The sequence below is a fragment of the Trichechus manatus genome, unplaced genomic scaffold (genome assembly GCF_000243295.1).
Source record: "Trichechus manatus latirostris isolate Lorelei unplaced genomic scaffold, TriManLat1.0 scaffold00305, whole genome shotgun sequence".
Classification (NCBI taxonomy): Eukaryota; Metazoa; Chordata; class Mammalia; order Sirenia; family Trichechidae; genus Trichechus; species Trichechus manatus.
Genome location: NW_004444241.1, coordinates 919,141 through 944,455, shown reverse-complemented (window position 1 = coordinate 944,455; position 25,315 = coordinate 919,141). Strand labels below are relative to the sequence as shown.

The following is a 25,315-nucleotide window of genomic DNA, read 5'->3' as shown; positions in this document are numbered from 1 at the left end:
TTCTCAAGGGGAATGCTTTCAAAGTCTCTCCATTTAGAATGATGTTGGCTGTTGGCTTTGTATAAATGCCCTTAACTGTACTGAGGAATTTCCCTTCTATTCCTGTTTTGTTGAGTTTTTATCATGAATGTGGCCACCCATCCTTTATAGCTCTCCCTAGCTTCTTCTCTAGCCTAACCCTGATCTTGGGGGAAGAGGCACTAGAGAGCTGTGGAATTGTCAAGGACATCTTATAGTGGACACACATTCTAGGTAAGGGTGGGTCTGACCCAGTGCTGATGGGGATTAGTGGTGGATGTCAGGTAAGAGGACCCATTGCACTAACTTGTGTACCCAACAGAGCAGGATGCTGTCATACGGGCTGGGCCGAAAGAAGCCCAAGCACAGCAAGGACATCGCCCGCATCACTTTCGATGTGTACAAGCAAAACCCCCGAGACCTCTTTGGCAGCCTGAACATCAAAGCCACGTTCTACGGGCTGTATTCCATGAGTTGTGACTTTCAAGGACTTGGCCCAAAGAAAGTACTCAGGTCAGAGATCAGTCTGTCGCACTTCCCATCCCCTACAGTTGGGCAGTCCCCACAATTCCTTCTCCTGTACCCACCCACCACCAGTTAGCTCTCGCTTGTGGAAGGCCCCTATCCTCTGGCTCTATAGCCTCCCCCTGCATTCCCCTACCCATCTGACTTTCCCTCATCTCTGCCCTCCAGGGAGCTCCTACATTGGATCTCCATGCTGCTCCAAGGCGTGGGCCATATGTTGCTGGGCATTTCCTCCACTCTGCGCCACATAGTGGAGGGAGCTGAGCAGTGGCAGCAGCAGGGCCGCCTCCATGCCTACTGAGGAGAGTCTCTGAGCTTCTTCCCCAAGGCTTGTTCCAAGAGACACATACTGTTAGAAGTGTGACAGCATCAGGCTTCTGGACCAGGGCAGACAGTGCAGGCTAGATTAATTTACCTCATTTCCCCACTGTCCTATGACCCCATCATGGCAGAAGCCATCAGCACAAAGCCTTAGACCCCCAGCCCACACCCTTTCCTGAAGAATGCTGCCCCGTCCCAGCCATATTTCCAGCCTCCCACTTACCCTGAAGGCCACAGACCTGCCCCCAAACACCTTGATCCCACCCTGACCGCTACTAAATCTAGATTCCTTACCAACTCCTCCCATCTCCCCAAACTGCCCAGCACACTAAAGAGAGCCTTTTATGACTTTACTTTGAGATCTCTATTTCTTTGTACTCTTCTCCTCCCCCAAAATAACAGACACATTTCTAATAAAAATATATAAATATTTACCAACAAGACTTTTGATTCCAATTCAAACCAGAAAAGAGATGGGACAGACACTCCCTTTCCCCCTCCCCCACCAACACTCAGTCCCAGATCCAAAGAGTTCAGTCTTCAAGTATTGAGTTCAGGACCCGCCTCCGCTTGGCCACTGCCCCCTGCTGCTGTTCCCAAGCCTCTCGCCGCTTCAGGAAGGTAGTCAAGGCCACGTTTCGAGCCACATGGTGGCCGAAAGGGTCTCTTATCAGCTCTTGGTTCCGCTCCCCTGCAAAGGGAACCACTCCACGTTCAGTATCATCACATAGTCACCCACCCATGCTTGAAACAGACTCTATATGGGTGAAGGTCCCTCCATTTTCCCCTGATCCTGGGCCTGCCTCTAAGATACAGCTAACACCTCTCTCTCCAAAGAACAGACGTGGAGAGGAGGGGTGGGAGCACAAGCTGCACAACAGCAGAGGGGAAGGAGAGATTAGACTGCTAAGAACCCATAGCCTAGACCACCCTTTGGACCTGAAGTCTCTGCTGCATTTAAGTCCACTCCCAACACCTAGCTACCTGGAAAAGTGCCGATAAATCAATGAAAGGCTCTAGTACTCACCCAGCTCAGCAGCAATTTCTTTCCGGGCTCCCAAGGTTGCTCCACTCCAGATGGCATCTAGCACACGGCTGCCATGGCGACTACAGGCCAGGGCCACGTACTGTCCCTACATTGAGACAAGCAAGACGTAGGTCCTTCTAGGGTAGTCCAAGAAAGTGGTGGTTCAGGGGGTGAGGGAAGAGGACTGAAGTATCAAGAGTTTAGAAGTTGAGTCAAAACAGTCTAGGAACTACATATCCTGAAGGTATTGCCCCAGGGGAAGCTCACAGTCTCTGAATGGACAGAGGTGGGGAAGGCAAGGCAGAAGCTAGAAGTCTAACCTTTAGAGTCTGCAGCAAACAGCGACGCTGCTTGCGGGTCACAGAGGGGCTGGTCAGAACAGCATCGAGCACGTGGGAGCCGGCAGGGTTCTGGGCCAGAGCCAGGAGCTGTGGCCCCGTTAAGGCACCCAGACTTCGAAGCACAAGACCAGGGGTGGAGAAGTGCAGCAGATGCTGGAGCAGTAGAGACCCAAGGACTGTCACTTCCCCCAGGGGCCTAGCTGCAGCCATTTCCACCTGGCAGGACAGAGATAGGAAATAACAAGGCAGCCACCAAACCAGAAGGATAAGCCCATGCCCAGGACAATGCCACCTCTACCTGGATGAGGTCAGAGATCTCACCACCCTCACCTCAGGAGTGAGGGGCTTCCCAGTGAGTCAGTGGCTTGGCCTCTCCCCTAGCTTACCTGGTGCTCCGCAGGCACTGCCTCCTCCTCCTCCACTAGTCCATAGTACACCTCGTAAGCCATCAAAGTGGCAAAGAGAGGCACACAGGCCACATGACGGGATAAGGGCTCTGCACAGTGGAACGCCTAGACAGGGAGTCAAAACATGAGTCTGAAAACTGCCCCATCCCTAACCCAGACTCTCTAGACAGGGGAAAGCATTCAAGAGAAGTAAGAAGGCCTAACTCCACAAGCTCCATGAGGGCAGGATCTCATCTGCCTTGCTGTATCTGCAGCCTCTGTAAACATAACAGAGGTTGAATAAACAATTATTCTTTAAATAAGCTTCTCTCTCAGTTCTGGGAGACAATTTTCATTCCAGGGCTGTGAGATGGCTTCTGGTCTCATTCTTCCCTGTAGACCTCTTGAGTTCATTGGAACAACGACTAATGATAAGTCCGAATAGGTAGAATTTTGACTGGGGCTGTAACTGGGTTGTAGGTGACACTCACCTTAAACAACAGCTGCAGGACCTGGGCTTGGTGGGCCCCAACTCTGCGACAGGCCCCCACCAGGGCAACGACTACTCCTGGGTGGCCCTGAGCCAGCACAGCCTCCAGGGCAGAGCTCAGCTCCTCAAACACAGGGGACAGCTGAGGGGAGACATGGGATAAAGAATCTTTGGCACTCTGGTAGTGGTAGGATAAGTTATTCAGAGAACTCTCCCTGCTGAAAACAACAAAAATGCCTGATAGAACATAAAAAGCACTGCCTCAAAAGCAATGAAGACAAGCCAGCTAACCCAGTCTCTTCAATATCAGTATCTTAAAAAAATAAAAAGAAAGAAAGGAGACTGTGCTATGTTTGAAGACACTTAAACGAAGAGACTTAGAAGTAATGCAGGGCCCTAATCTGGACAAACCAATTACAAAGAACATTTCTGGGACAACTAGGCAATTTGAATATGGACTCAATATTACAAAGATGAAAACTTACTGCTGTAGAAGGTAGAGATTGATATCTGAAAAAGCAGTTTATAAAATAACATATAAAGCTGATCCCAATTTGGTAAAAATGCATAGAAAAGATTAACAAAAATATATAATGTTTTACATAACACTAAAATAATCAGCATGATAGGAATATGGTGCTGGTAAGTTTTTTAATTTTTTGTTTATTTGTATTTTCTTATTTTTGCTGCTTTTTTGTTTTTATTTTTTGATCATCGTGTTGTGCAACCAGCACCACTATTCATTTCCAAATTGCTGCTCCATTTTCTGACATATAGACAAAAAAAAAAAAAAAACCTTTAGTATTACACATCAACTCATTCAAGGTATGCACTTGAATGTATCGATTTTAAGTGTACATTTTGATGAGTTCTGACAAAGTTACACACCACGATAACCACAAACATGATCAAGATCTAAGACATTTATTTAAAAGTTTTTGTTTTCATTTAAAGTAATAATATTAAAGTGGAAGGGGGAGGCAATGAAGGCCTAGTTGGGAACTGCCAGTCCAACTCTGCATCCAGAGAGGTGTGGGGAATACAGGAGCGCAGAAGCTTCTTTTGCTCTCAGAGAACTTGCCAATGTCAGGACTTTGGTTTGGCTGGACAAGGCCCAGGACAAATGGGCAATCTTAGAGGTGACATCTCACATTGGGGGTGCACTTTAAATGGCCATACTCTCAGGTTATGGGAGAACCAGAATTAAACCTGCCCTTCCACCCCGACTCAACCCAGCAAAGGAAGAGAGACACTGTGGGCAGCCCCAGTGCTCAAAGGGGTTTGTAGCTAAGTACTCAGAAGCTGGTAGGCTTAAACTTGGATTAAGCCAGTTTCCTGTTGGTAGTGCCTTCTGGCACCTGAAATAAGCCAAAACAAATCCTCTCTGGAAAGAAGGCATCTTCATCCAAAGTCTGGGAAATTCCCAGGAATAACTTTTCAAGGACAATGGCAAGTACACTGTCAGAGATAAAGAGGCAGGCCTACAATAAAATCAGCCTCCATGAACATGAACTAGCAGAGACAAGAGTATAGAAACAGACCCAGTCCAGTTCCTGACTCACCAGGTCAGGGGTAGTGATAGAATCCAGCAAGCGCTGCAAAGGGAAGTTGGCAATGGGATGTGCAGCCAGGGTCTGCAGCTGCCCCTGGAAATGATCCTTAAAGAGGTTCTGGAGCCTTGTAGGCTCCAACACCAGCAGCACCTGCTCCAGGAGTCTGGAACTCGTCTGATCCTGCAGAAACAGAAGTAAAGGGCTGGGGACAACAAGAAAGAGATCAAGCAGTGTTAATTCTACTTCATCCAAAATGCCATTGCGTCACATCACCCCATTCATTTCACACAGCCCAATCAACCTTGGTTGATTCTGAAACCCTGATCATACCTGCCATCTGCTGAGGAATTGCGAGTACTCAGATAGTCAATCACAGCACTGCAGAGATGGGCACAAAGCTGGGGCAGTTTGAGGTGTAAGATCTGTAAGGCCACTTGAAGGCAGAAGCTGGAGATTTTGTCAGTGATAAACACTGTGGGAAAAGGCAGAAATAATAAAAGCAGCTTTCTCAAACTCCAGGCGACCTGCACAACCTCAAACTTTAAGCAACAAGGTACAAGGGGCTATGGACACAAAGGGTCTTTACAAAGTGCTTTACAATATCAACAAGACCAGGTTTGAGAAGATGAATAAGGCTGATCTAAGGAAGGGCCTTGTTTGTAGGTAAGCACTTCTAGAAAAGTGAATTATAGAGCCCTCTCCTACTTTGCTCCTTACCAGCAATGTCCTTCAGAAAGCAGGAACTCAAGTCCTGAAGGCGATTCAGGAAGGCTTCTGGGACCTCAAAATCAGTTGGCTTACATTCCCAAGCTGGGGCCCTTCCCACTTCTGAAGGAAGATGAAGAACATGCACAGTGATGAGATCACAAACTGCCATCCAGGGGGGAGATGAATTCCACTGATAAACAAAGATTCAGCTTGGGGACACAGAACACATATGGTATACCTGAATGTCTCTTCTCATCTGGATGACTCAATTGAGACTATATTTCTGTTTTAATTTTTCTAAAAAACTCCCACCAGCTCCCCCATGGTCCACAGGAAATAGTCCAGACTCCTCAACCAGGTATTCGAGGTGTTCCAAAATCAGGCCTCATCTAAATTCTCTAACCTTATTTCTCAGAGTTTTTCAAAACATAGGTCATGGCCTATGAGTGTAACATGAAATCAATTCAGTGAATCAAAAATTCATCTCAATCAGCATCTTTTAATGGAATACGACAGAATTTTTTTTAAAAAAAAAAAAAAAGGAAAGAAAATATCAGAGTGGATTGCATGTAGTAAGGGTATTGTTTCCTGAACTTTTGCTTGAATCCAATATGTGTATACATACATATATGTATGCTTACAAGTGTTAAAAAACTTTTTTTTGTGCTGTAGATTGTGGTTAAAAAAAAAAGTCTGAAATCCATTGCTCTATATGAATCACCCCTCTGGGCCTCGGCATACACTAATCTTTGGCCTGCTAAACCCTGTCCTAATTTCTCTGCTAATTCTTTATGGTCAAGCTCCCCCGAGGACTTACTCTTCTGCTTACTCTCTCCTTCTGAACTTCCTAGCTCTCCTTCTATGTCCACTTCCCTCTCCTGTAATACTTACCAGATGATTGGGATCCACGGGGCCTGGTTCTCTCAGATTCCAGAAGAGTCCCTCCTAACACCTGCAGCAGAGTTCTGACCACGAAGCTGCCATATGTGTCTCCACAGTAGAAAAGAAAGTCATCACACACCTCGGCTGCTAGTCCCAGGACCAGCTCCTCCAGGGTCTCCAAAGGACCATCGTTTCCATCCTCTTCCTCCTCCTCCTCCACTGCGGGGCTGCCCAGCAATCGAGGCAACTGCAGCAAAGCACTTTGCAACACATGGATCCCGCACCGATGACAGGCCACAAAGCGCAAGCTGGGGCGTAGAGCAGCCCATACTCGACACAGCGGTTTCAAGGGACTGAACTCCAACAATTCTTGTAGCATCTCACTGCCAGACCTGTTTGTGGCCACAGCTAGGGCCTGAGCCTCCACTTCCTTCAGTACATTCTGCACCATTAGCTCTGAAAAGAAATAGTTTAGGAAGGCGCAGAGAAAGATAAGGTTATGTTCCATCACTCAACCAAGGGGTGGGAGGCAAAGAAGAGGAGATGAAACTAAGACCCCATGCTCTGGGGACCCCCCCCCCCACAAATCTCCTTTCCTGTCCTGGATATTTTGCTCAGACAAAAAAAAATCTCTCTTGGATCCACCTCAAAGTTGCTCCCTACCTCGTTCTTCCCCGGTCTCGGGAGCCTCTTTCAGCGCCGAGAGCGCCCGGCGGAAATATCCCAAAGCTTCGGGGCTCAGGTGGACGTGTGCAGCAAGAGCCGGCTCCGAACGCCCGTCCGGACGCGGGCGGGGTTGAGGCTCGCGGCTTGTCGGTGGGCGACTCGACTCCTTGGCCCCGCGCCACCGTTTACCGCCATCTGGGAACCGGCGCCCTGTCTTCTGGGGAGAGCGCGAATCCAGCCCCATAGGTGCTCCGACGGGTTTCGGCTCTGAAACCTGCCTTAGGGTCAAAGTGCCTCACTCAACCAGACCGAGTTTAGACACGCCGAAACACTCAAGGCGTAGCGTAATGCGTCATAGCGCCGCGCCGGCCTCCGGCAGGGAGGTCGTGGGTGTGTCCTTCGGATCGCCCCGCCTCCATTTACGTGTCCCGACCCCAGGGCTCCGCCCACTCGTCCCTGGACCCAAACCACACCAATCCCTAAACGCCGCAGAACTTTAGCGCAGGTACAGTGGCCCTCTCCCTAAGCCCCGCCTCCACATCGCCTGCTCAACTCGAGCCAGAGCCTGGACTTCCATCCCAGCTCTGTACCCTGCCCCAATCCTGGTAACGTCGTCTCGCACCCTCGGCAGGAATCAAAGTTCTCGAGCTGCAGGTGTGGTTAGCTAGACGACGGGAGGACTCCGGAGGCTTCACCGGTGGCAGGTAAGGGACGCGAGCACCCCACTCGGATGAGGGTCCCAGGGCCTCGCGCTCACCCCCGACCAGGAAGCCGCGCCCCGGGCTCCGCGGGACTGAGGTAGACCAGGGGCCACAGCACCAGATAGTCCAGGACTCTGCATGGACGCGTATTGAGGGGCCGCCATGCCATAACCCCCCACCCAGTCAGCCCCATTCAGTGGATCCCAGTAGGTGTCCAGTCCTGGATAACCCCACCTGCCCCCTTCTTCACCCCTCCCCAAAAAAAAAAAAAAAACGTAGCCGTCGAGTTGATTTCGACTCATAGTGACCCTATAGAACAGAGTAGAACTGCCCCATAGGGTTTCCAAGGGGGCAGCTGGTGGATTTGAACTGCTGACCGTTTGGTTAGCAGCCATAGCTCTTAACCACTACACCACCAGGGTTTCCAAAAGGGGCCACAAGCCCTGCCCTGGGGCCCCCACTTAGTGGTCCCCTCAAATTTCTCCCTTCCCCTCATAGGATCCCAATCTTTGCTCCCTTTCCTTCCCCAGTTGGCATCCCCCCTCCACACAAAATGTATAGGCTTCTCTCAGAGCAAGTCCTTGCTTCCACAGTTTTTCCCTCTTTGCTTGTGAGTCATGGCAGGTCCCATGAAGGGCCAAGTGTGCGTGGTAACTGGTGCCTCTAGGGGTATTGCCCGCGGCATCGCCTTGCAGCTCTCCCAAGCAGGAGCCACAGTTTACATCACTGGCCGCCATCTGGACACACTCCAGGCCACTGCTCAGGAGGTGAGCACTTCTGGGACTACAGTGGGACCACAGTGGCAGAAACCACCTGAGGGGCCTTTTGGATTAACCGTTCCTTCTCCAGTCTGCCTATAATTCCTTACGCTCAGCAAAACAGCAATACTTACTCAAAATGGGCTAAATAAACACCATAAATAACTTCAGGTCAGGTCAAGTTTTGCCACCAAGTGAGTTTTATGAGAAAAACTTTCTGATCGAGCCCATCAGGGATTTTGGAATTGCTGCTAAAGGATTGTGGACCTGTGCTCTCCTCTATGTTAGGCAAGATTTTATTGAAGTGTACGTTTTCATTTGGAAGTTAGACTTCCCTACTAGATCTCAATGTGATAAATATTTGGGTGACTATGGTTTGCCAGGCACTGGGAAGAACACTGGAGTTAACCAGATTACTAAAATATGGTTTGTGCTCTTAAAAGATGAAGTTCAACAAGAAGTCACATGCAGAAACTGATCATTTCAATGTAATGAGAATATGGTAAATGATAAGAGGAAGGTGTGCACAGAATGTTCTGGGAGTGCAGAGAGGGAACATGGGGATCATATAGGGGTGTGCCCGGAGGTGCCAGAGGAGGAGGTTTTTTAAACTGAGTCTTAAACGGTAAGAGTCAGGTAAGGAAAGTTAGGAAAAGCATTCTAACAAAGGGAGCTACATAAGCAGAGGGACAGTGGTAAAAGAGCATGGCTGTTAGAAACAATGCCAGAGCATAAAAGTGCAAGGGAGGAGTGGTGGGCGAGAGGCTGGAGAGGAAGCAGAGAACTGGTCTTGGAAGACTCTGGCAAAGAATTTTAACTTTATTCTGGAAGAGATGGGGATCCGGTTGGAAGATTTTAAGCAGAACAACAAGATGTCCAGATCTGTGTTTTAAATAGTCCACACTGGCTGTAGTATGTAGAATTCATTTAAGGCAGAAAGACTGGAGGTCAAGTGAGCAGTCAGGAGGCATTGCAGTAGTTCAGACAAGAAGGTAAGAGGTGGAATCCAGAGCATGGGTCAGGAAGATAAGGAGATTGTTTTTGAATAAGTCAACCTTCTTCCTCTGAAGTTGGAGGATGGGGTACATTTGTAGAGGATAAGGCAGAATGGGAAGTAGAAATAGTTCATGCCTAAGAGCTTTGATTTCTCAGTTACCAAGGAGGAGAGATGGAGTGAGGGTAAGAGGGCTAGAATTGTATGGCTCTGCGAGGTGAGTGGTAAAGTGTGGGGAGCTAAGGGCATGAGAGATGGAAATGACCAAGGACTAGGAAAGGATAGTTACTCATTTCTTTAGAGAACTTTCCGTGCCTTATTTGTCCTCAAAGCACAATGCCTTGCATATGGTAAGCCTCAGTAAATGTTTGTTCACTTTAAGCATGAGATGCCAATCCACCTGACCCTGGGTTCTATGGAGTTAAAAGGGACTATAATTCCTGAAACTCCTCAGACACCAGAGGGCGGTATTGCCTGACATGGTCCTTCAGTTGCTAGCCATGATTCCTATGATTGGCTTCTCAGCTCCCAAGCCCACTTTGGGTGGAGGAGTTACATTATGTCTCATACTCATGTGTGACTGTGAGCTCATATCCCCTCTGTCCCTCTCCAGGCGCAGTCCTGCGGGGGCCGGTGTGTGCCCGTGGTATGCGATTCAAGCCAGGAGAGTGAAGTGCAAAGCCTGTTTGAGCAGGTGGACCGCGAGCAGCATTGGCGTCTGGATATGCTGGTCAGCAACGCCTATGCCGGGGTCCAGGGGCCTTTTGAACTCTGATTCCAGCTCCATGCTTCTGACCTCCCCTTTTGATCCCTGAGTCCTTATCCCCACTCATTGTCCCTTCCATTACCCAGCCCCTCACACCTTCCTGCCTTCAGATCATTGCCCTCCCCGTGCCTTCCAGGCTATCCTCAACAACAAGAAGAATGCATTCTGGGAAAGCCCTGCCTTCCCAGATGACATTAACAATGTTGGACTCAGGTGGGTGTCCCCCTTATCCCACTACAAGGGTCCAGGCTTCCCTTACTCACTTAGCCAGGCCGAGGGCTGAGGGCTAGGGCCTTTCCCCATAACTCCTCCTCTCCTTTTCCTTCCAGACTCCCCAACCCTTCCCTCTCTCTTCTCCTTTCTGTCCCATTTGTACCACTTACCTCTGGAGAAGTTCCTTCCAGGGGGTCTGTACCTGGGAATGTAATTTTCATCAGAACGAGCCCTTGACGTCTCTCCTGCCTTACTCCCTGCCCATCCAGATGCGTGACTGAAAGGGAGCCTCCTTCCCTCAGTAATGCACACCACCCATGGTTTGTATTTTCAAAAATAGAGCAAAAAATGGTTTTGTTTTAGCTCAAGAGAAGATTAATAAGAAAGAGTGAGTGCCAGCCCCCCTCCCCCATCCTCTCTTGTGACCCACAGGCACAGGTGCTCCCAGATCAGACTAGAGAGGGCAGGATTGTCATGGGGTCCCCATATATCTGGCACAGGAACGAGGGAAAACACGGCATTCAGAACTGACTCAGCCTAATATGTACCAGCTGAGTCCCTCGGTGGTGCAAATAGGTAACCCACTTGGCTGTTAACCCAAAGATTGGAGATTGGAGTCCACCCAGAGGTGCCTTGAAAGAAAGGCCTTAGTGATCTACTTCCAAAAATCAGCCATTGAAAACCCCGTGGAACACAGTTCTACTTTGACACACATGGGTCTCCGTGAGTCGGAATGGACTCGACAGCAACTGCTTTTGGTTTTATGTCTCTGTTTATTACTGTTGGAATGATGTTACTTCCTCAGGTATTTCAACTATGCTCGATGGATGTGGGAATAACCAAGAGATTATCTGCAAATCTGTGATAAAGTGATTAAAAATACCCACAGCTCCAATTCTGCTACTCTTAGCTGCAATCCAAAAAAAGCGGGAATAGAATATGATTGTAATTTCCAAAATGGAAGAAAGATTATGAGGACAGAGGGGGATGGTCAGCCCAGAAGCAAGAAAGGAAAACCCAAAGAGCTGGAAATTGGCAGTGCCCACATCCATAACCCTCCAAACAGAGGTACCTTCCATACCCTCATCTCTTGCTGGTCAGGGTTTTGAGCCTACGAGGCAGAGGCTCAAACCCCAGGCCCTGGGCCCTGATCAATTCTCCAAAGTGAAGGCCACTTTGTAAGTCTCTTGGCAGCCCACCAGCCCTTTTCACTCCACCCCTACCCTCACACACGCATTCATTGTGCTTTTTTTCTGCATTATCTTGGTCTGGGCTTTCCTTTTGAAACTGTAACTCTCTATTGGTTTTCATTTGGAGGGTCCTAACTGGAGCGCTGGTGGCACAGTGGTTAAGAGCTAAGGTGAGCTATGGCTGCTAACCAAAAAGTCGGCAGTTCGAATCCACCAGCCACTCCTTGGAAACCCTATGGGGCAGTTCTCCTCTGTCCTGTGGGGGTCAGTACAAGTCGGAATCAACTTGACCGCAATAGATTTGCTGGGTTTTTTTGGTAACCGTTCCCCATGGCAAAAGAAGTTTTTTCTGATTACCAAATGTGTGTATTATTTATATATGTGTATATATATATATATATATATATATATATAACAAAAACTAAAAATCTGTATAATCGTATTCCACTCACCACCACTCCTTCCTCCCACCCTTGAGATAGCTACTATTAATAGTCTGGTATATATTCTTTTAGATTGTTCACAATAATATCTCTCATTCTTTTTAATACCTACAAAATAGTCTATTGGGAAGATGTAGCATAATTTATTTATCTGATCCTTGTTGGAGCCCTGATGACACAGTGGTTAAGCGCTCGGCTGCTAACCAGAAGGTTGGTGGTTTGAACCCACCAGCCACTCTTCAGGAGAAAGATGTGGCAGTCTGCTTCCATAAAGATTTACAGCCTTGGAAACCCTACGGAGCAGTTCTATTCTGTCCTATAGGGTCACTATGAGTTGGAATCGACTCGATAGCAGTGAGTTAATCCTTATTTTTAGCAACTGGATTGTTTCTAATTTTTAGCAATTAAATAATACTGCCCTGGATGCCTTTAAATTTGAGCAAGTATTTCTACATCGTAACTTCCAGTAGTGGAATTCTTGAGGCAAAAAATTTAAGATTAAAATTAACTAAATTAAGATTAAAGATTTCATAAACATTATCTAATTGCCCTCTAAAAAAAATCCCACCAATTTATAGTCCCATGATAATGAAGGGAAGTATCTTTTCCCCATATCCTCAACGGTACCAGACATTATCAGGCTTTTAATCTTTGTCAAAACTCTAATAAACCAAAAATATCTCAAAGTTGTTTTAATTAATGTTTCCTTAATAATTAGTGAGGTTGAGTTGTTTTTTTTTTAATTTGTTTATTGACTGTTTATTCTTTTATGAATTGGCATTTGTGTTATTACATTAGTCTTCTTTTCACACTGATTTAGAAGAGATCTTTATAGAACAAGATTCCTTTGACATGTTTTGTAAATATTTCCCCCAATTTATTATTTATTTTTTGCATGCAAGCTGTCCCCACAGTCTATATATACATATTTGTAATTTTGTATGTGTGTGTATATATATGTTCATATACATGTGTGTATATATATATGTTTTAAGTCAAATAATTTGTCAGTGTTTTTTTTTATTGCATTTATTTTGGTGTCATGCTAAGAAAAGTCCTCCTTACCCCAAGTTTATAAAACACCTTCACCCATGTTTTCTTCTAGTACTTTTGTGCTTTCATTTTTTATTTTCAAATACTTAATCCTTTTAGAATTCATCTTGAAGTAAAAAATGAAGTAGAGAGTCAGTGCTCCCCCACCCCCACTCCATGGCTGGCCAGTCCTCCTGAATCTATTTATTGAGTGATCCATCTTTCCCCATTGATTTGAAATGCTCCGTTGATAATACATTGAATTCTCATTTACACTTGGATCTAATTATTGACTATTTTGTTTCATCGATTTATCTGTCATAATGCCAGTACTGCATGCTTGTAACTGTCATATCATTATTGTACGTTTTGATACCGGAGGGGGAGTATATCCCTCTCACCCACCAGACATTATTCTGCTTTTTTCAGGATTTTCTTGGCTGTTTTCACAGTTTATTCTTCTCATTGAGCTTTCGATTATTTTGTCAATTTCTCCAAAATGTCTTACCCAGATATAAGATGTAATTGAATGTATGGGTTGGCTTAATTAGAACTGTTGTTTTACATGTTGATTCTTCTTACCATAGAACAGATTATAACTGCACTTGAATTTTGTAGTTTTTTTCCATGTATTTTCTATATGTATTCTCAAGTTCCCCTCCCCCTGAGGTTTTTTAACGTTTGTAATTGCTACTGTGAATTTTATTCCATTATATTTTCTAAAGATTATCGTTTCTCATCTGTCACTGGTTGGTTTTTACCAGTTTTCCTCAGAACTGGCTTCCAGCCCCCATCTCCCAGGTCTGCAGCCTTCCCTCTTCTGTCTACAGCCACTAGAGGGCAGGCGACACTGCCGAGATGATGCAGCGCCAGCTCAGCACTGAACCAAAAACCGAACCAGCTGCTGTGGAGTCGATTCCGACTCATAGCCACCCTATAGGACAGAGTAGAACTGTCCCATAGGGTTTCCAGGGAGCGGCTGGTGGATTCAAACTGCCGACATTTTGGTTAGCAGCCGTAGCTCAACCACTATGCCACCAGGGCTCCAGCCCAGCACTGAGCAGTGTTAATTCCTCTTCTTTACCCCACCCCATCTTCCGGAGGCCACTACTTGTGCTCAGTGTATGGGGCGCGGCTGATGGTACCATCTGGCCGGGGGCTCATCGTGGTCATCTCCTTTGGAGGGTTGCAGTATGCCTTCAGTGTCCCCTATGGTGTGGGCAAAGCTGCGGTGAGGAGCCAGAGGCACGGAGGCCGAGGAGGGGGTATGGGACAGTGATGTTACCCAGGGTTCAGGAGACACAGTCCCTGGTGGGTCGGAATGATAAAGCTGGCTGGCCTTCACCTCTCCCTCCGCCCCTCCATGCACAGTTCTTTGCTTGTGCCCCTCTGCACTGGCCAGAGTAACATCGTACTGGGGAAGGCAGGCAGCTGAGCCCTGAGGGCTTCTGGGAAGGGCAGGGGGCTGGGGCATCCCCAGGAGGAGCACAGAGGGTGGGAGAGGAAGGTGACACAGCCAGGTGCCCTGGCACTCACCCTCCCTCTGTCTCTCCACGGTGCGACAGGCTGGCTGCTGACTGTGCCCGTGAGCTGCATCGCCATGGAGTTCGCTACGTGTCTCTGTGGCCAGGGTTGGTGCAGACAGAACTGCTGAAGGAGCATATGGCCAAGGAGAATACCACTGAGGATCCCCTGCTTAAGCAGGTTGGCAAAAGGAGGATGGGGGAGGCAGAGAGTATGGAGGAAGCAGCCTCTCCATCTGCAGTGATGAGACAATAACAACAGTGACAAGAGTAACTACTGCTTATTTACTGTGAGCTTACTGTGGTCAGGCGCAGGGCTAAGCCCTGAACACACACCATTTCCTTTAATCCTATGAGGGAGATATTATCTTCATCTTACAGATGCAGAAACTGAAACTCAGAGAAGGTAAGAAACTTGCTCAAAGTCACATATGTCATAAATGGAAAGGCTTACTAGGCAGGTGGAAAGGCTGTCGAGTTCCGAAGCCCATGCTCTTGACCCCCACACTGAACTACTAACCAAAAGGTCCAGACACTAGTCAGTACCCCCAGATCCTCCCACTCAGGAAAGGCAGTGGGTCCTGGTGCCCGGGAGTGGCACAGGCTCATTTGGATATGGGGGAAGAGTGGTTCCTACAGGTGGAGCAAGGAGGGCCTCTCTCCTGGAATAGAAGCTGAAAGGCGGAAGGAGACTTGGGCAATGCACTCAGTATTAACCCTTCACCTCTCTGTCCTGTGTTTCAGTTCAGACCTATTTTTTCATCCGCGGAGACTACAGAATTAAGTGGCAAATGTATCGTGGCTCTGGCAACAGGTAAAGAGGTTGGGGGCAACTAGTCACAAGAAAGGGCATGGAGGATCTGCAGGGCAGTGGCAGCCAGTGCTGGGTCCTGGTTCAGGAGGTGGTTGAGGAGTAAACCCTTCTTTTCTCTGGCCTTTGGAAGCCCAAAGGGTCAGGATTCCCAGTGTGAGGTTTGGAACCATTAGGAACTGGGTCCTAGGAGGTGTGGCCAGGAGCCAGAGGCCCGGAACCTTCCTAGGAACAGAGAGAAACAATTCTCCTGGGCTCCTGAGCCTGTCTCAGTGGTGCCCCATCCCACTGAGCCCAAACCCTGTCACTCTGTGCCATTCCCAGGCCATCTCCAGCTCTACATGTGCCCACAGACCCTGATATCCTGAGCCTGAGTGGGAAGGTGCTGCCATCCTGTGACCTTGCATGACGCTATGACCTTCGGGATGTAGATGGTAAGAGCTCTGGGCCCAACAGCCAGCCTGGACCTCTCCTCCTATGTTCCTGCTTGCTTTTTCTCCCTCACTGTCTCCCTGTCCCTTCCTTCCTCACATCCCACTCAGTTTCTTTAGCCAAGATTGGGGTGTCCAAGGAGTGGGAGACAAGGGTCTATTCCCCCTCCTCTTCCTGTTGTCCTCAGGCCGCCCGGTCCAAGACTATCTGTCCGTGAGCTCCGTTCTCACCCACGTCTCCAGCCTGGGCTGGCTGGCCTCCTACTTGCCAGGCTTCCTCCGCATGCCCAAGTGGATTATGACCCTCTATGCTAGCAAGTTCTAACGCTCCTGGCCTGACGTCACCACTCTGCATCTCTCCTCAGCCGGGCCAGGGTGGTTTGGCGTATCTCAGTGGAATAAGGTAGACTTTCTCACCTCCCAAATCCTTAATATGAAGAGAAGGCCTCTGCTGTGTGTCCTTGGTGAGCCTTGGGGACCCTTACAGGTCCTTCTTTGTGCCTTGGCTTTCCTTGTCCCAACATTCTACTTTTTGCCTCTGAATTGAAATGTGTTCTGGAGGCTGATAGAGATCTCATTTCTCCTTTAGCATGTTTTTGAATGCTGACTTTGTGCTCCACAAAATGTTAAGTACTTAGAAGAAAGACTCAAAGATGTACAAAGGGGCTCTGTTCCTGAGACAAGACCCCTTTCCTCCAGACCTGTTCCTGCTGTTCCCCATGCCTCCACAACCCAAGGCAGGAGCACACCCCAATCTCGTGCTTCTGTCCTTCCCCCTCACTCCTCATCTCTTCGGGGATGCCTGCTGCCTTCCAGCTGGGCCTGATCAAGCAAGGGCGGATTCCCCGGTGTTTATGATTTCCTGGAATTTGGGAGAAAACTCGTACCATACCAAACCAAACCCACTGCCACTGAGTCAATTCCGACTCATAGCGACCCTACAGGGCAGAGTAGAACTGCTGCATAGGGTTTCCAAGAAATGGCTGGTGGATTTGAACTGCCGAACTTTTTTGGTTAGTGGCTGAGCTGTTAAGCGCTGCGCCACCAGGGCTCCTTTGGGAGAAAGATACTGCCCAAATCCAAGTGAGAGGCAGAGAAGAGAAACCCCTGCTGGCACTGACACTCATTTCCTTCCTGTCTATATGAGTACCACCAGAATTGCTTTCTGCCTGAGCCCCTTAGGGCTGCCTTTCCTGCTCAGGGGCTTGTCCCAACCTGAGTCAAGGCCACCGGGTGTGTTCCAAAGAGGAGCCAAGCACTATTACTTTGGACGGTCATTAGCAGCTTAGATGACCATCCAAAGAAATGGATGGCTGCTGTAAATCAGAGGGGCAGAGAACAACCATCTCCCTTTTTGTAAAACTGCAGGGTAAGAGCTGAGGCTCCCCAAGGCTGCCCACAGTGTCTGCAGTAACTGTGGCCTTCCTGTTGCTTTGTTGGGGCAGCCCCCATTTACTGTCCCAGTGGTGTGCTTGCTGGAGCACTCATCAGCTTGTAGGACACTGAGGGGCTGGCTGAGATGCAGCTCCCATCCTCACTAGAGTAAATCAAGGGTCTTGTCCGGTCCCCTGAAAAGGGTTAATCCCCCAAAGGAGCCCAGGGAAGGGTGGGAAAGAGATTTTTATTCTGCATTTTATTTTTTTAATAGGTAACATTCACATGACTCAGAATCCAAAAGATAACAAAAGTGTGAAGAGTCTCTCTCCTTCCCATTCCTGCCCTCTAACCACCAGTCTCCAATCCAGAGGAAACCAGTGCTACCATATTCTTGGGTAGCCACAGAGAGAGCCTATACCTGTACAAGCACATATCTAAACATATTCAGAGGAGAGCTTTGACTGTGTATGAATCTGGGCCTCTCTCCACTGAAGAAGTTCTATACTCCAATCTCTGAGGTCTGTTCTAGAAGTCCCTGGGTGGTTGGCAGTTCAAATCCACCCGGAGGCGCCTCGGAAGAAAGGCTGGCAATCTGCCTCCAAAAGGACACAGCCATTGAAAACCCTCTGGAGCACAGTTCTACTCTGAAATGTTTGGGGTCAGCATGGTGGCATAGTGGTTCAGAGCTTGGCTGCTAACCAGAAGGTCGGCAGTTTGAATCCACCAGCTGCTCCTTGGAAACCTTACTTTGAAGCCCTGGTGGTATAGTGGTTAAGAGCGTAGTTGCTAACCAAAAAGTCTGCAGTTCAAATCCACGAGCCACTCCTTGGAAACCCTATGGGGCAGTTCTACTCTGTCCTTACAGGGTCACTGTGAGTTGGAACCGACTCAACAGCACCTAACAACAACAGCATGAGTCGGAAGTGACGTGACAGCAACTTTTTGTTTGTTTGTTTAAAGCCTGTTCTGTCCATTGTGTTCTACAGTTCTAAGTTAGGCAACAGCCCTTCCCAAGTCCTTATGCACCTGCTCCCGTCACCAGAAACTTCCCTACTCAGCCAGCAGGGGGGGTAAGAGAGAAGGAGGATAACAGTTTAAATGATGGAGAGTAATGACCCAATGATAAACACACAGGAAACCAGCCCAAGCAGCCCTGCCCAGCCCTGGTCTCCTCACAGAATTGGACTTAAACACTGTGGCTGAGATGCATGTCACACCTGCAGTGAGGTTCCTCTATCTAGAGCAAACCGCCCAAGGGTTGGGGTGCCAAAAGAAGGCAGGCTGTGGCGCCCCATGGACGCGCGCTCTGACCAGCTCTGACCTGCATTAACCAGGAAGGGTGATGGATGCAGGGATGGGTCCAGGGATCTGAGGTTCTAGCTTCGGGACAAGTCACTGAGGAGGACCCAACATGGGCTCCTAAAGTCCTTGCTGGACCCATGAGTGGGGAGGGAGGTGCCTGGCAGGAAAGGGGAGTGGCGAGGCAATGTGAGTGACTAGGGTGGGGATGAAGGTATAGCAAATGAGAAGCATGCATGAGGGCCCCACAGGATCCCGGGCCCAATGGATGAATCAAAGCAAGGTGGCTGGGCCAGAGCTGCCCATCTTTCTACCTCAGCCTGCTACCACCCACTCATGACCCCCAAAGGCCTTGGCATTATCTGAAGTATTATGTGAGGCATCAGGTCCGTTCATTAGCTTGGCCTTCCATCCCTGGGGAGATCCCCCATGGTGACTCAGGAGTCACTTTGCTACAGCCCCTCCCCCACCATGTCTGTCCCTGTCCTCAACCCCCTAGGTTGGTCCATCCCCCCCCACAAGGCTGTTCCTCCCTGGGCCTTTTTGCCTACGGTCTCTCAGGCTTCCCATCCTTCTTGCCCCTCAGCACACCCTTACCTCTCCTCCCTGATCCTCCTCGCCCCTCAGCATACCCTCACTTGCCCTCCCTGATCCTCCTCACCCCTCAGCACACCCTCACTTGCCCTCCCCGATTCTCCTCACCCCTCAGCACACTGTCACCTGCCCTCCTCACTGGCCCCTTTGCTTCCTGGGACTCCTGTCTTCCATCTTGCAGTCAGCTGTGTTTGCTGCAGCCACTCTCAGTGCCCAGCCTTGGGTTAGGCCTTGGGTGGGGAGGTGCGGGGGCTACAGGCAGGCTTTATGAGACAAAGGTCTGGCTTTCAAATTGCTTTCAGTTATCACACATGAAACAATCAGAGAGCACTGGAGGACCAGAGTGGGAGCTCAAAGATGCAGGAGAGAGTTCACCTGGATCACCTCCTCCCCAGTCTGGTTTCACCTTCCTGTGGTTGTTACAACATTCCTATCCCTGCCTTTCTCTGTCAAACCTCATCTCTGCCTTAGTTACTTCCTCCAGGCAACCGGGGCATCCCTGACCATCTGGGTCTTCCCTTTCCCTCCATGACCCCCTCAGCCAGCCCCACGCACATGCCTGTGGGTGCTGTCACCCAGGGTCATTCCAAGGGCCTCGTGGCCTCCAGTTTGACCAGCCTGACTTGGCCCAATGTTGAGCTGCAGAGGAGGCAGGAATCACCTGGGAGGGACACAGGCTGCGTCTTCTGCCTGCTGGATGGCCTTGCTGGGCAGGATACTGTTGCCCTTGGCACCAAGGGGCATCAGAGAACTCAACAGTGGGCCTGCTATGGGGGTGAACAGTTGTTACCAGCCAGGGCCCAGGTGCAGGCCTGTTTCAAAGCCAGGTCAAGGGACCACAGGGCCTGCCTGGACTCGTGTGCCAGAAGCAGAGAGTAACTGGAAGCTTTACTTGATAATGGGGGCAACGTGGGAGAGAAAAGAACCCTTTCTTAGGTCCTTGGAAATGGAGGAGCCTGCAAGGAAAGCGGGGGAGGAGACGGAGGAAGGAAGTAGGTCAGCTTTGTGCAATTTCTCTTGGCAAGTATGAACACAAACACCCCTATCTGCAAATGGGTAGATCTTGGTTCCTCCCTCACTGGAGAGGTGGTTCCAGAAGAAACAAGCAAAGCCAAAATTCAGCAGATAGACACTGTCCAAGCAGGTAGGTGAGTCTATGACTGGTGGTGCCAGCCAGCATCCTTCAAGGGGTTTGTGCAAGCATTGTAAAGGTGACTTGGCGTCGGGCTTTGGCTGTCAGCCTAACACAGAGAGCCAGCTGGACTCTTGTCAGTACAGGGGGTGAGAGAATTAATGCCTACTGAGCACCTGCCGTGATCTCAACACTGTATCAAGGTCTTAGTTCATCCTTTCATCTGCCAGATAAGTACTGTTACCCCCATAGTTTACAGCTGAGGAAGCTGGCTCAGAACAGTTGATTAACTTGGCCAGCTTGCAGGTCTTAACAGCAGAGGCATCTGGATTTGACCAAATATGTATGACTTCTGAGTGCAAGCTCTTTCCCCTGCATCATGCTGCCTCTGCTTAGTTTTTTTGTTTTGTTTTGTTTTGTTTTGACGGGGAGGGGTAAGGAGCCCTGGTGGTACAAATGGTTAAGTGCTTGGCTGCTAACCAACAGGCTGGTGGTTCAAACCCACCCAGTGGCTCTGAGGGAGGAAGACCTGGCCATCTGCTTCCATAAAGATTACAGCCTAGAAAACCCTATGGGGCAGTTGTGCTCTGTCACATGGGGTCACTATGAGTCAGAATAGACTCCATGGCACCTAACAACAAGAGGGAGGGGAGCGGGGGGGACTCTTGGCAGAGGAGGGATGGGGGCTGGACAGAATGGTGAAAGAATTCTCAAGCTCACTGAACCTAAGGACCTCCTGGTCAAATTCAGCATCTTGCCCTTCTCTAAATCTGACCACACTTCTCTCCTCTGCACTTTGCTTGGGCTGTTCTGATCCCTGAAGTGCCACCCACACCCCCAGGCCCCATTTCTACCTGCCAGAATTCATCCCCCAAGGCCCATCGCAACCTCCCAGAAGCTTCTCCTGGTTTCTTATGCTGTTGTTGTCGCTCCCTTTTGGGAAAACCTCCTATGACGTTTAGCTGGCTCTTGATTGGCTTATCGTTTCCCCTGGATAGAAGGTGACCCCCCGCCCAGGTCAGGGGCTGGGTCTTAGACCCCTCATTTCCCCTACACAGAACCTTTGAACCCTGCAGCACAGAACTGAACTGGAGTGTGGCTGAACTCACAGACCCAGTGGGACCCACTGGTGAGGATCCCACCCTCCCTCCCTGGAGGCAGACAGGCTGGGCCAGCCCACAGCAGCATCTGTGTCTCAGAAATGGCCCTCTTGGGACTCTTTGCCCTCTAGTGTTCATTAGTCCTTGGCCTCAGCCCCACACGCCACACCTCAGCCTCCACGCGCCCGACTCAGTGACCTGGAGTTTGGGAGAGGACTTCCCAACAGGGTGGCCAGCTATGGGAATCCTGGTACCTCTGTGGGGGTGGGCCTCTGAGGATGGCAGCCAATCCTCATCATGCTCCCTGAACCTCAACTGCAGGCCCTTCCTGCCTTACTGTACCCCTAGTCTTGCGTGCCAGGGCACAGAGCTCAAGCCTGAGTCACACTGGGTGCACAGAGGACAGGGAGACATAGTACTGCTCCTGTCAGCAGTTCTAGACATTCTCCTCCTTTACACCAATTCTGAGGTTCCACACCACTCCCGTCCACTCCCTCCTGGTGCCTCAAGCCTGGAGTGCAGCCACTCCTTGGCCAACCCTCCCGCCTTGCCCCATGCTTCCACCCTGAGATTTAGGAGTCCCCACTCCTCTCCTGATCCCCCAGGATGCAGCCTGTCTTGCTCGGGCCTCCATGGCTCACCATTCATTCATTTACTTGTTCATCCCTTCAGAGGACCACTCTTCCCACCAACTCTGTCTCAATACCCCAGTTAATTTTCTTCTTGGCACCTGTGACTCTGCAATCATCTTTTTTGTGTGTTTACCTCTATAAAGTTTGTCTCTCCAACTAAAATATAAGCTTCAAGAGAGCAGGGACCTTATCTGTTTGTTCACCGCTATGTCCCAACCCAGCCCATAGGAGGCGCTCGATAATTGCTGGCTGATGATTGACTGACTGTCTGAATTCCATAATCGTTTGTTGAGCACACACCATGGTGCAGGCATTGTGCTAGGTGACAGGGACACGCAGGCAAACGAGCCCCCTTGGATACTCCACATCAGGAGTGAAAGTGGGGGCACCACCCGAAAGTGGTGATGAGCTATGACAGAGGCACCACAGGACCTGGTGCTGGAGGGGCAGAGGGGAGATATGCAATGGAGCCCAAAGTCAGGGATCTTCCTCCTCATCCACAGTCCCAGCGCAAGGGCTGCTGTCTCTGGGAAGTCCACCCCCACCCCCAGATATGACTGCTTCCCACTAGGTGCTCATCCAGTACCATATACTCTCCATAGGGGCAGAGCAGTTGACAGAGCCGTAATTTTACATTTGCTTATGTCATTATTTGACTTGCCTTTCTACACCATGTCTTAGAAAGTTCAACTAGATAGCCATGCTCTAGACCGTAAGATCTATGAGGACAGGGACTGAGTCTGTGTTTTGCTTACTAGGCTGTACATAGCCCTGGTGCCTAGCATGGTTGTTGGATGGATGGAGGGAGGGAGGGATGGAGGGATGGATGGATGGGACAGGAAAAAGGTGAGAGTTGAGCCCTTCCCCAAGGGAGCATCTCCTCTTTCCTGGGACTGGCCTTTTGTCGCCTGTGCTCACCTACCAGCCGCAGTGCCCTATCCTTCCCCAGGCCTCCACAGTCTTACCTCATTCCAAGGCTTCTGTTTCTCTCTGCGGCAAAGAATTTCAGGGCTGCTGCCTCCTGGCACAACTCCAGGAGGCACTATTCAAGTTGTATATGCCCTAACCCTAATGTGGTGGCACCCCCTGAAGTTGTGTCGTGATGGTTGTTCTTCAGGTTGTGCCAGGCAGTAAGCTTCTTGGCCATGTTCCCAGCCCCATCACTGCTCTGGGCAATTTTAAGGCATTGCCATCATTTTCACCAATCACTGTGCAGTGCCCAGCTTCTGTAACAGAGGCTCTAGTTCTAACTGAAGAAGTTTTTCCAGCTTTTCAGCACCATTTCCTGGATGCGTTTTCTGCATCTCTTCCCCCAAGTACACCAATCTGAGTCAGCACCCACTACACCCTGGGTGAAATAGGATACTGTATTGTTGGGACTGTCCTTCTGGGGCCCTCTGTCTTTTGGGTCCAGACTTGGGGCCCTGCCCTCCTCTTTTACCAACTGGCCTGTTCCCCCCTCCTCCCCAGCCAGGAAGTGTTCTATGAGCATATGGTGGCATCAGCCATAAAGGAATTCTCCCAGCCATTCTCAAGAAACTGGAGCAGGGAGGAAAGAAAGAATCTGAGAGCCCAGAGCAAGTGTCCAAGGAACCCTAGGACTCTGGGGAAATGGACAGTGTGAAGGACCTTCCTGGGCTTTGAGTCATTCTAGCCCTCTGGTCCATTCCAGGGATTCGAAACTTTCAGAATATCAGGATTGGGAGATTGTAGCCCTTGAATGTCCTTTACCACATTCTCACAAAGTAGTTGACCAGCATATGCTTGATTATTTCCCATGATGGCAAACTCACCACGACCCATTGAAGCCCATTTCACCTTTGGACAGCTTTAATTATTAGAATAATTATTTAATCATTCACTATAATTATTTAATCTATATCCACTCACCGTTCTTTGTTCTTTGGTCTCAAGATACACAGAATCGATGTAGTTGATTGACCACCACCCCTTCAGGACTTTAAATACCATTATCATTGGCTTCTTTAGTCTTCTTTCCCAGTTCTTCTCTTTGGAAACAGTCTCTCCTCACCATCTTGATTTCTTCCTCTGGACCTTATGGTTTGTCCATGTCCCTCTTAAAACTGACCACACACTCCCAACAGGGCCTGACTATAAGAGTCTAGAATCTATGAGCTCCATCATTCTAAAGCTTGCCTAGTGCAGCTCTGTGTTACATTAGTGCCTTTGGCAAGCAGATCACAGGGTCGACTCACTGATGCTGTGCCAACCAGAATCCCCGTGTCTTCACACACTGTTGTTATTCCACCTCTCACACATCTTGCTAACATGCAGATGATTATCTGGGGACCAAAGAATCAAACTCAACCTTTATCCCTATTAAAGACCATCTGGTCGAATCTGGCCCAACAATTTAGCCCATCAAACTATGTTTAGATCCAGATTCCATCACCCAGTACCACTCCCAATCGTGTTAGTTATCTTCAATTTTGAGAATGACATCTATGTCCTTATCCAACATGTCACTAAAAAAGTACTACCATAAGGGACCTCCCTCCAGGCTGGCAAAGATACATTAATCAGCATTAATTCAGGGATAAACTGTATCTACCATCCTGTCATCCTGCTCACAGTTCACCGTTTTGTTCCTAAACATCTAAGATAGAGCTGTTGGGTGCAAAGGTATGATATCATCATTCAGAAACCAGGTCCCCAGCCACCTCTGGTAATGTTACTTCACGTCACTGAATATCTCTGGGCTGCTGGAAAATGAGCTGGGGCCAGATGATCCAACAAGCCCTCTCTAGCTCTGACATACTATTTTGTGGTGGTCAGGGTAAGAAAAAAAGAATCAGGAAACTGGGGGCAGAGGAGGGCCAGTGTTGCAACAAGAGATGACAGTTGGGCACTTGTGCCCGTGCAGAGGTGAACTTCAGCTCTCCCTTATTGCTGCACAGCAGGCACCCTGCTCAGCTCTTCCCCGTTTCATTTCCTTTACCGCAACTAGTGCTGAACCTCACACTTCTCAACATTTCGCTTCCCCTCAAACTCCCAGAATGCTCCGTATCTGAATTTCTTTTTTAAAATATTTTATTGTGATTTTGGAGAAAATTTACATTAGATTCTCCTTTAACAATTTCTATACATATACATATTAACATATTGGTTGCACTTTTCACAATGTGTCAGCATTCTCATTATTTCCATTCTGTTGTTCTGTTTTCATTCATCAAGCTTCCTTGTCCTATCTTACCTTCTCATCTTTGGTCTAGGGTAAATGTTGACCATTAGGTCTCATTGAGATGATTGTTTAGAGGAGCACAGTATTCACAGGTGATATTATTTATTTTACAGACCACTATGTCTTTTGGCTAATAGGTGACCTCCAGGAGTGGTTTGAGTTCCAAGTTTAAAGGGTATCCCAGGGCAATAGTCTCAGGG

At 48.9% G+C, this 25,315-nt stretch overlaps 4 protein-coding genes across 4 annotated transcripts in view; 3 read left to right on the top strand and 1 right to left on the bottom strand.

Moving 5' to 3' along the window:
- CIDEB (cell death inducing DFFA like effector b) overlaps positions 1–891 on the top strand; it is a 4,353-nt gene extending 3,462 nt beyond the window's left edge. Inside the window, exons 4-5 of the mRNA XM_004390526.2 lie at positions 341–531; positions 712–891. Coding sequence (XP_004390583.1) covers positions 341–531; positions 712–844 — 324 coding nt within the window. The 3' untranslated portion in view covers positions 845–891. The remainder of the gene's footprint in view (positions 1–340; positions 532–711) is intronic.
- A 199-nt stretch (positions 892–1,090) lies between these two features.
- Positions 1,091–7,222, bottom strand: NOP9 (NOP9 nucleolar protein). The gene is made up of 10 exons (XM_004390525.2): positions 6,915–7,222; positions 6,261–6,707; positions 5,379–5,489; positions 4,992–5,133; positions 4,671–4,863; positions 3,110–3,250; positions 2,619–2,744; positions 2,212–2,448; positions 1,892–1,997; positions 1,091–1,555 (listed from the first exon to the last, which is right to left on the bottom strand). Exons 1-10 carry the CDS (start codon positions 7,159–7,161, stop codon positions 1,398–1,400), a joined length of 1,908 nt encoding a protein of 635 aa, XP_004390582.1. The 5' UTR covers positions 7,162–7,222; the 3' UTR covers positions 1,091–1,397.
- Positions 7,223–7,548: 326 nt separating this feature from the next.
- Positions 7,549–16,104, top strand: DHRS1 (dehydrogenase/reductase 1). The gene is made up of 7 exons (XM_023725373.1): positions 7,549–7,621; positions 8,234–8,385; positions 9,984–10,100; positions 10,273–10,349; positions 14,580–14,718; positions 15,282–15,351; positions 15,968–16,104. The coding sequence occupies exons 2-7, from the start codon at positions 8,236–8,238 to the stop codon at positions 16,102–16,104; spliced, it is 690 nt and encodes a 229-aa protein (XP_023581141.1). The 5' UTR covers positions 7,549–7,621; positions 8,234–8,235.
- RABGGTA (Rab geranylgeranyltransferase subunit alpha) overlaps positions 14,249–25,315 on the top strand; it is a 19,297-nt gene continuing 8,230 nt past the window's right edge. Inside the window, exons 1-2 of the mRNA XM_012559771.2 lie at positions 14,249–15,782; positions 15,968–16,182. The gene's annotated coding sequence lies outside the window, so the exon portion shown is untranslated. The remainder of the gene's footprint in view (positions 15,783–15,967; positions 16,183–25,315) is intronic.

Coding starts and splice junctions, on each gene's coding strand:
- NOP9 (XM_004390525.2), bottom strand. CDS start 7,161: ATGGGGCTGGATTCGCGCTCTCCCCAGAAGACAGGGCGCCGGTTCCCA. Junction 2,745..3,109: donor TCCTGCAGCTGTTGTTTAAG/GTGAGTGTCACC, acceptor CTCCCTGTCTAG/GCGTTCCACTGTGCAGAGCC. Junction 1,556..1,891: donor AGAAATTGCTGCTGAGCTGG/GTGAGTACTAGA, acceptor TTCCCTTTGCAG/GGGAGCGGAACCAAGAGCTG.
- DHRS1 (XM_023725373.1), top strand. CDS start 8,236: ATGGCAGGTCCCATGAAGGGCCAAGTGTGCGTGGTAACTGGTGCCTCT. Junction 14,719..15,281: donor AGGATCCCCTGCTTAAGCAG/GTTGGCAAAAGG, acceptor CCTGTGTTTCAG/TTCAGACCTATTTTTTCATC. Junction 15,352..15,967: donor TATCGTGGCTCTGGCAACAG/GTAAAGAGGTTG, acceptor TGTTGTCCTCAG/GCCGCCCGGTCCAAGACTAT.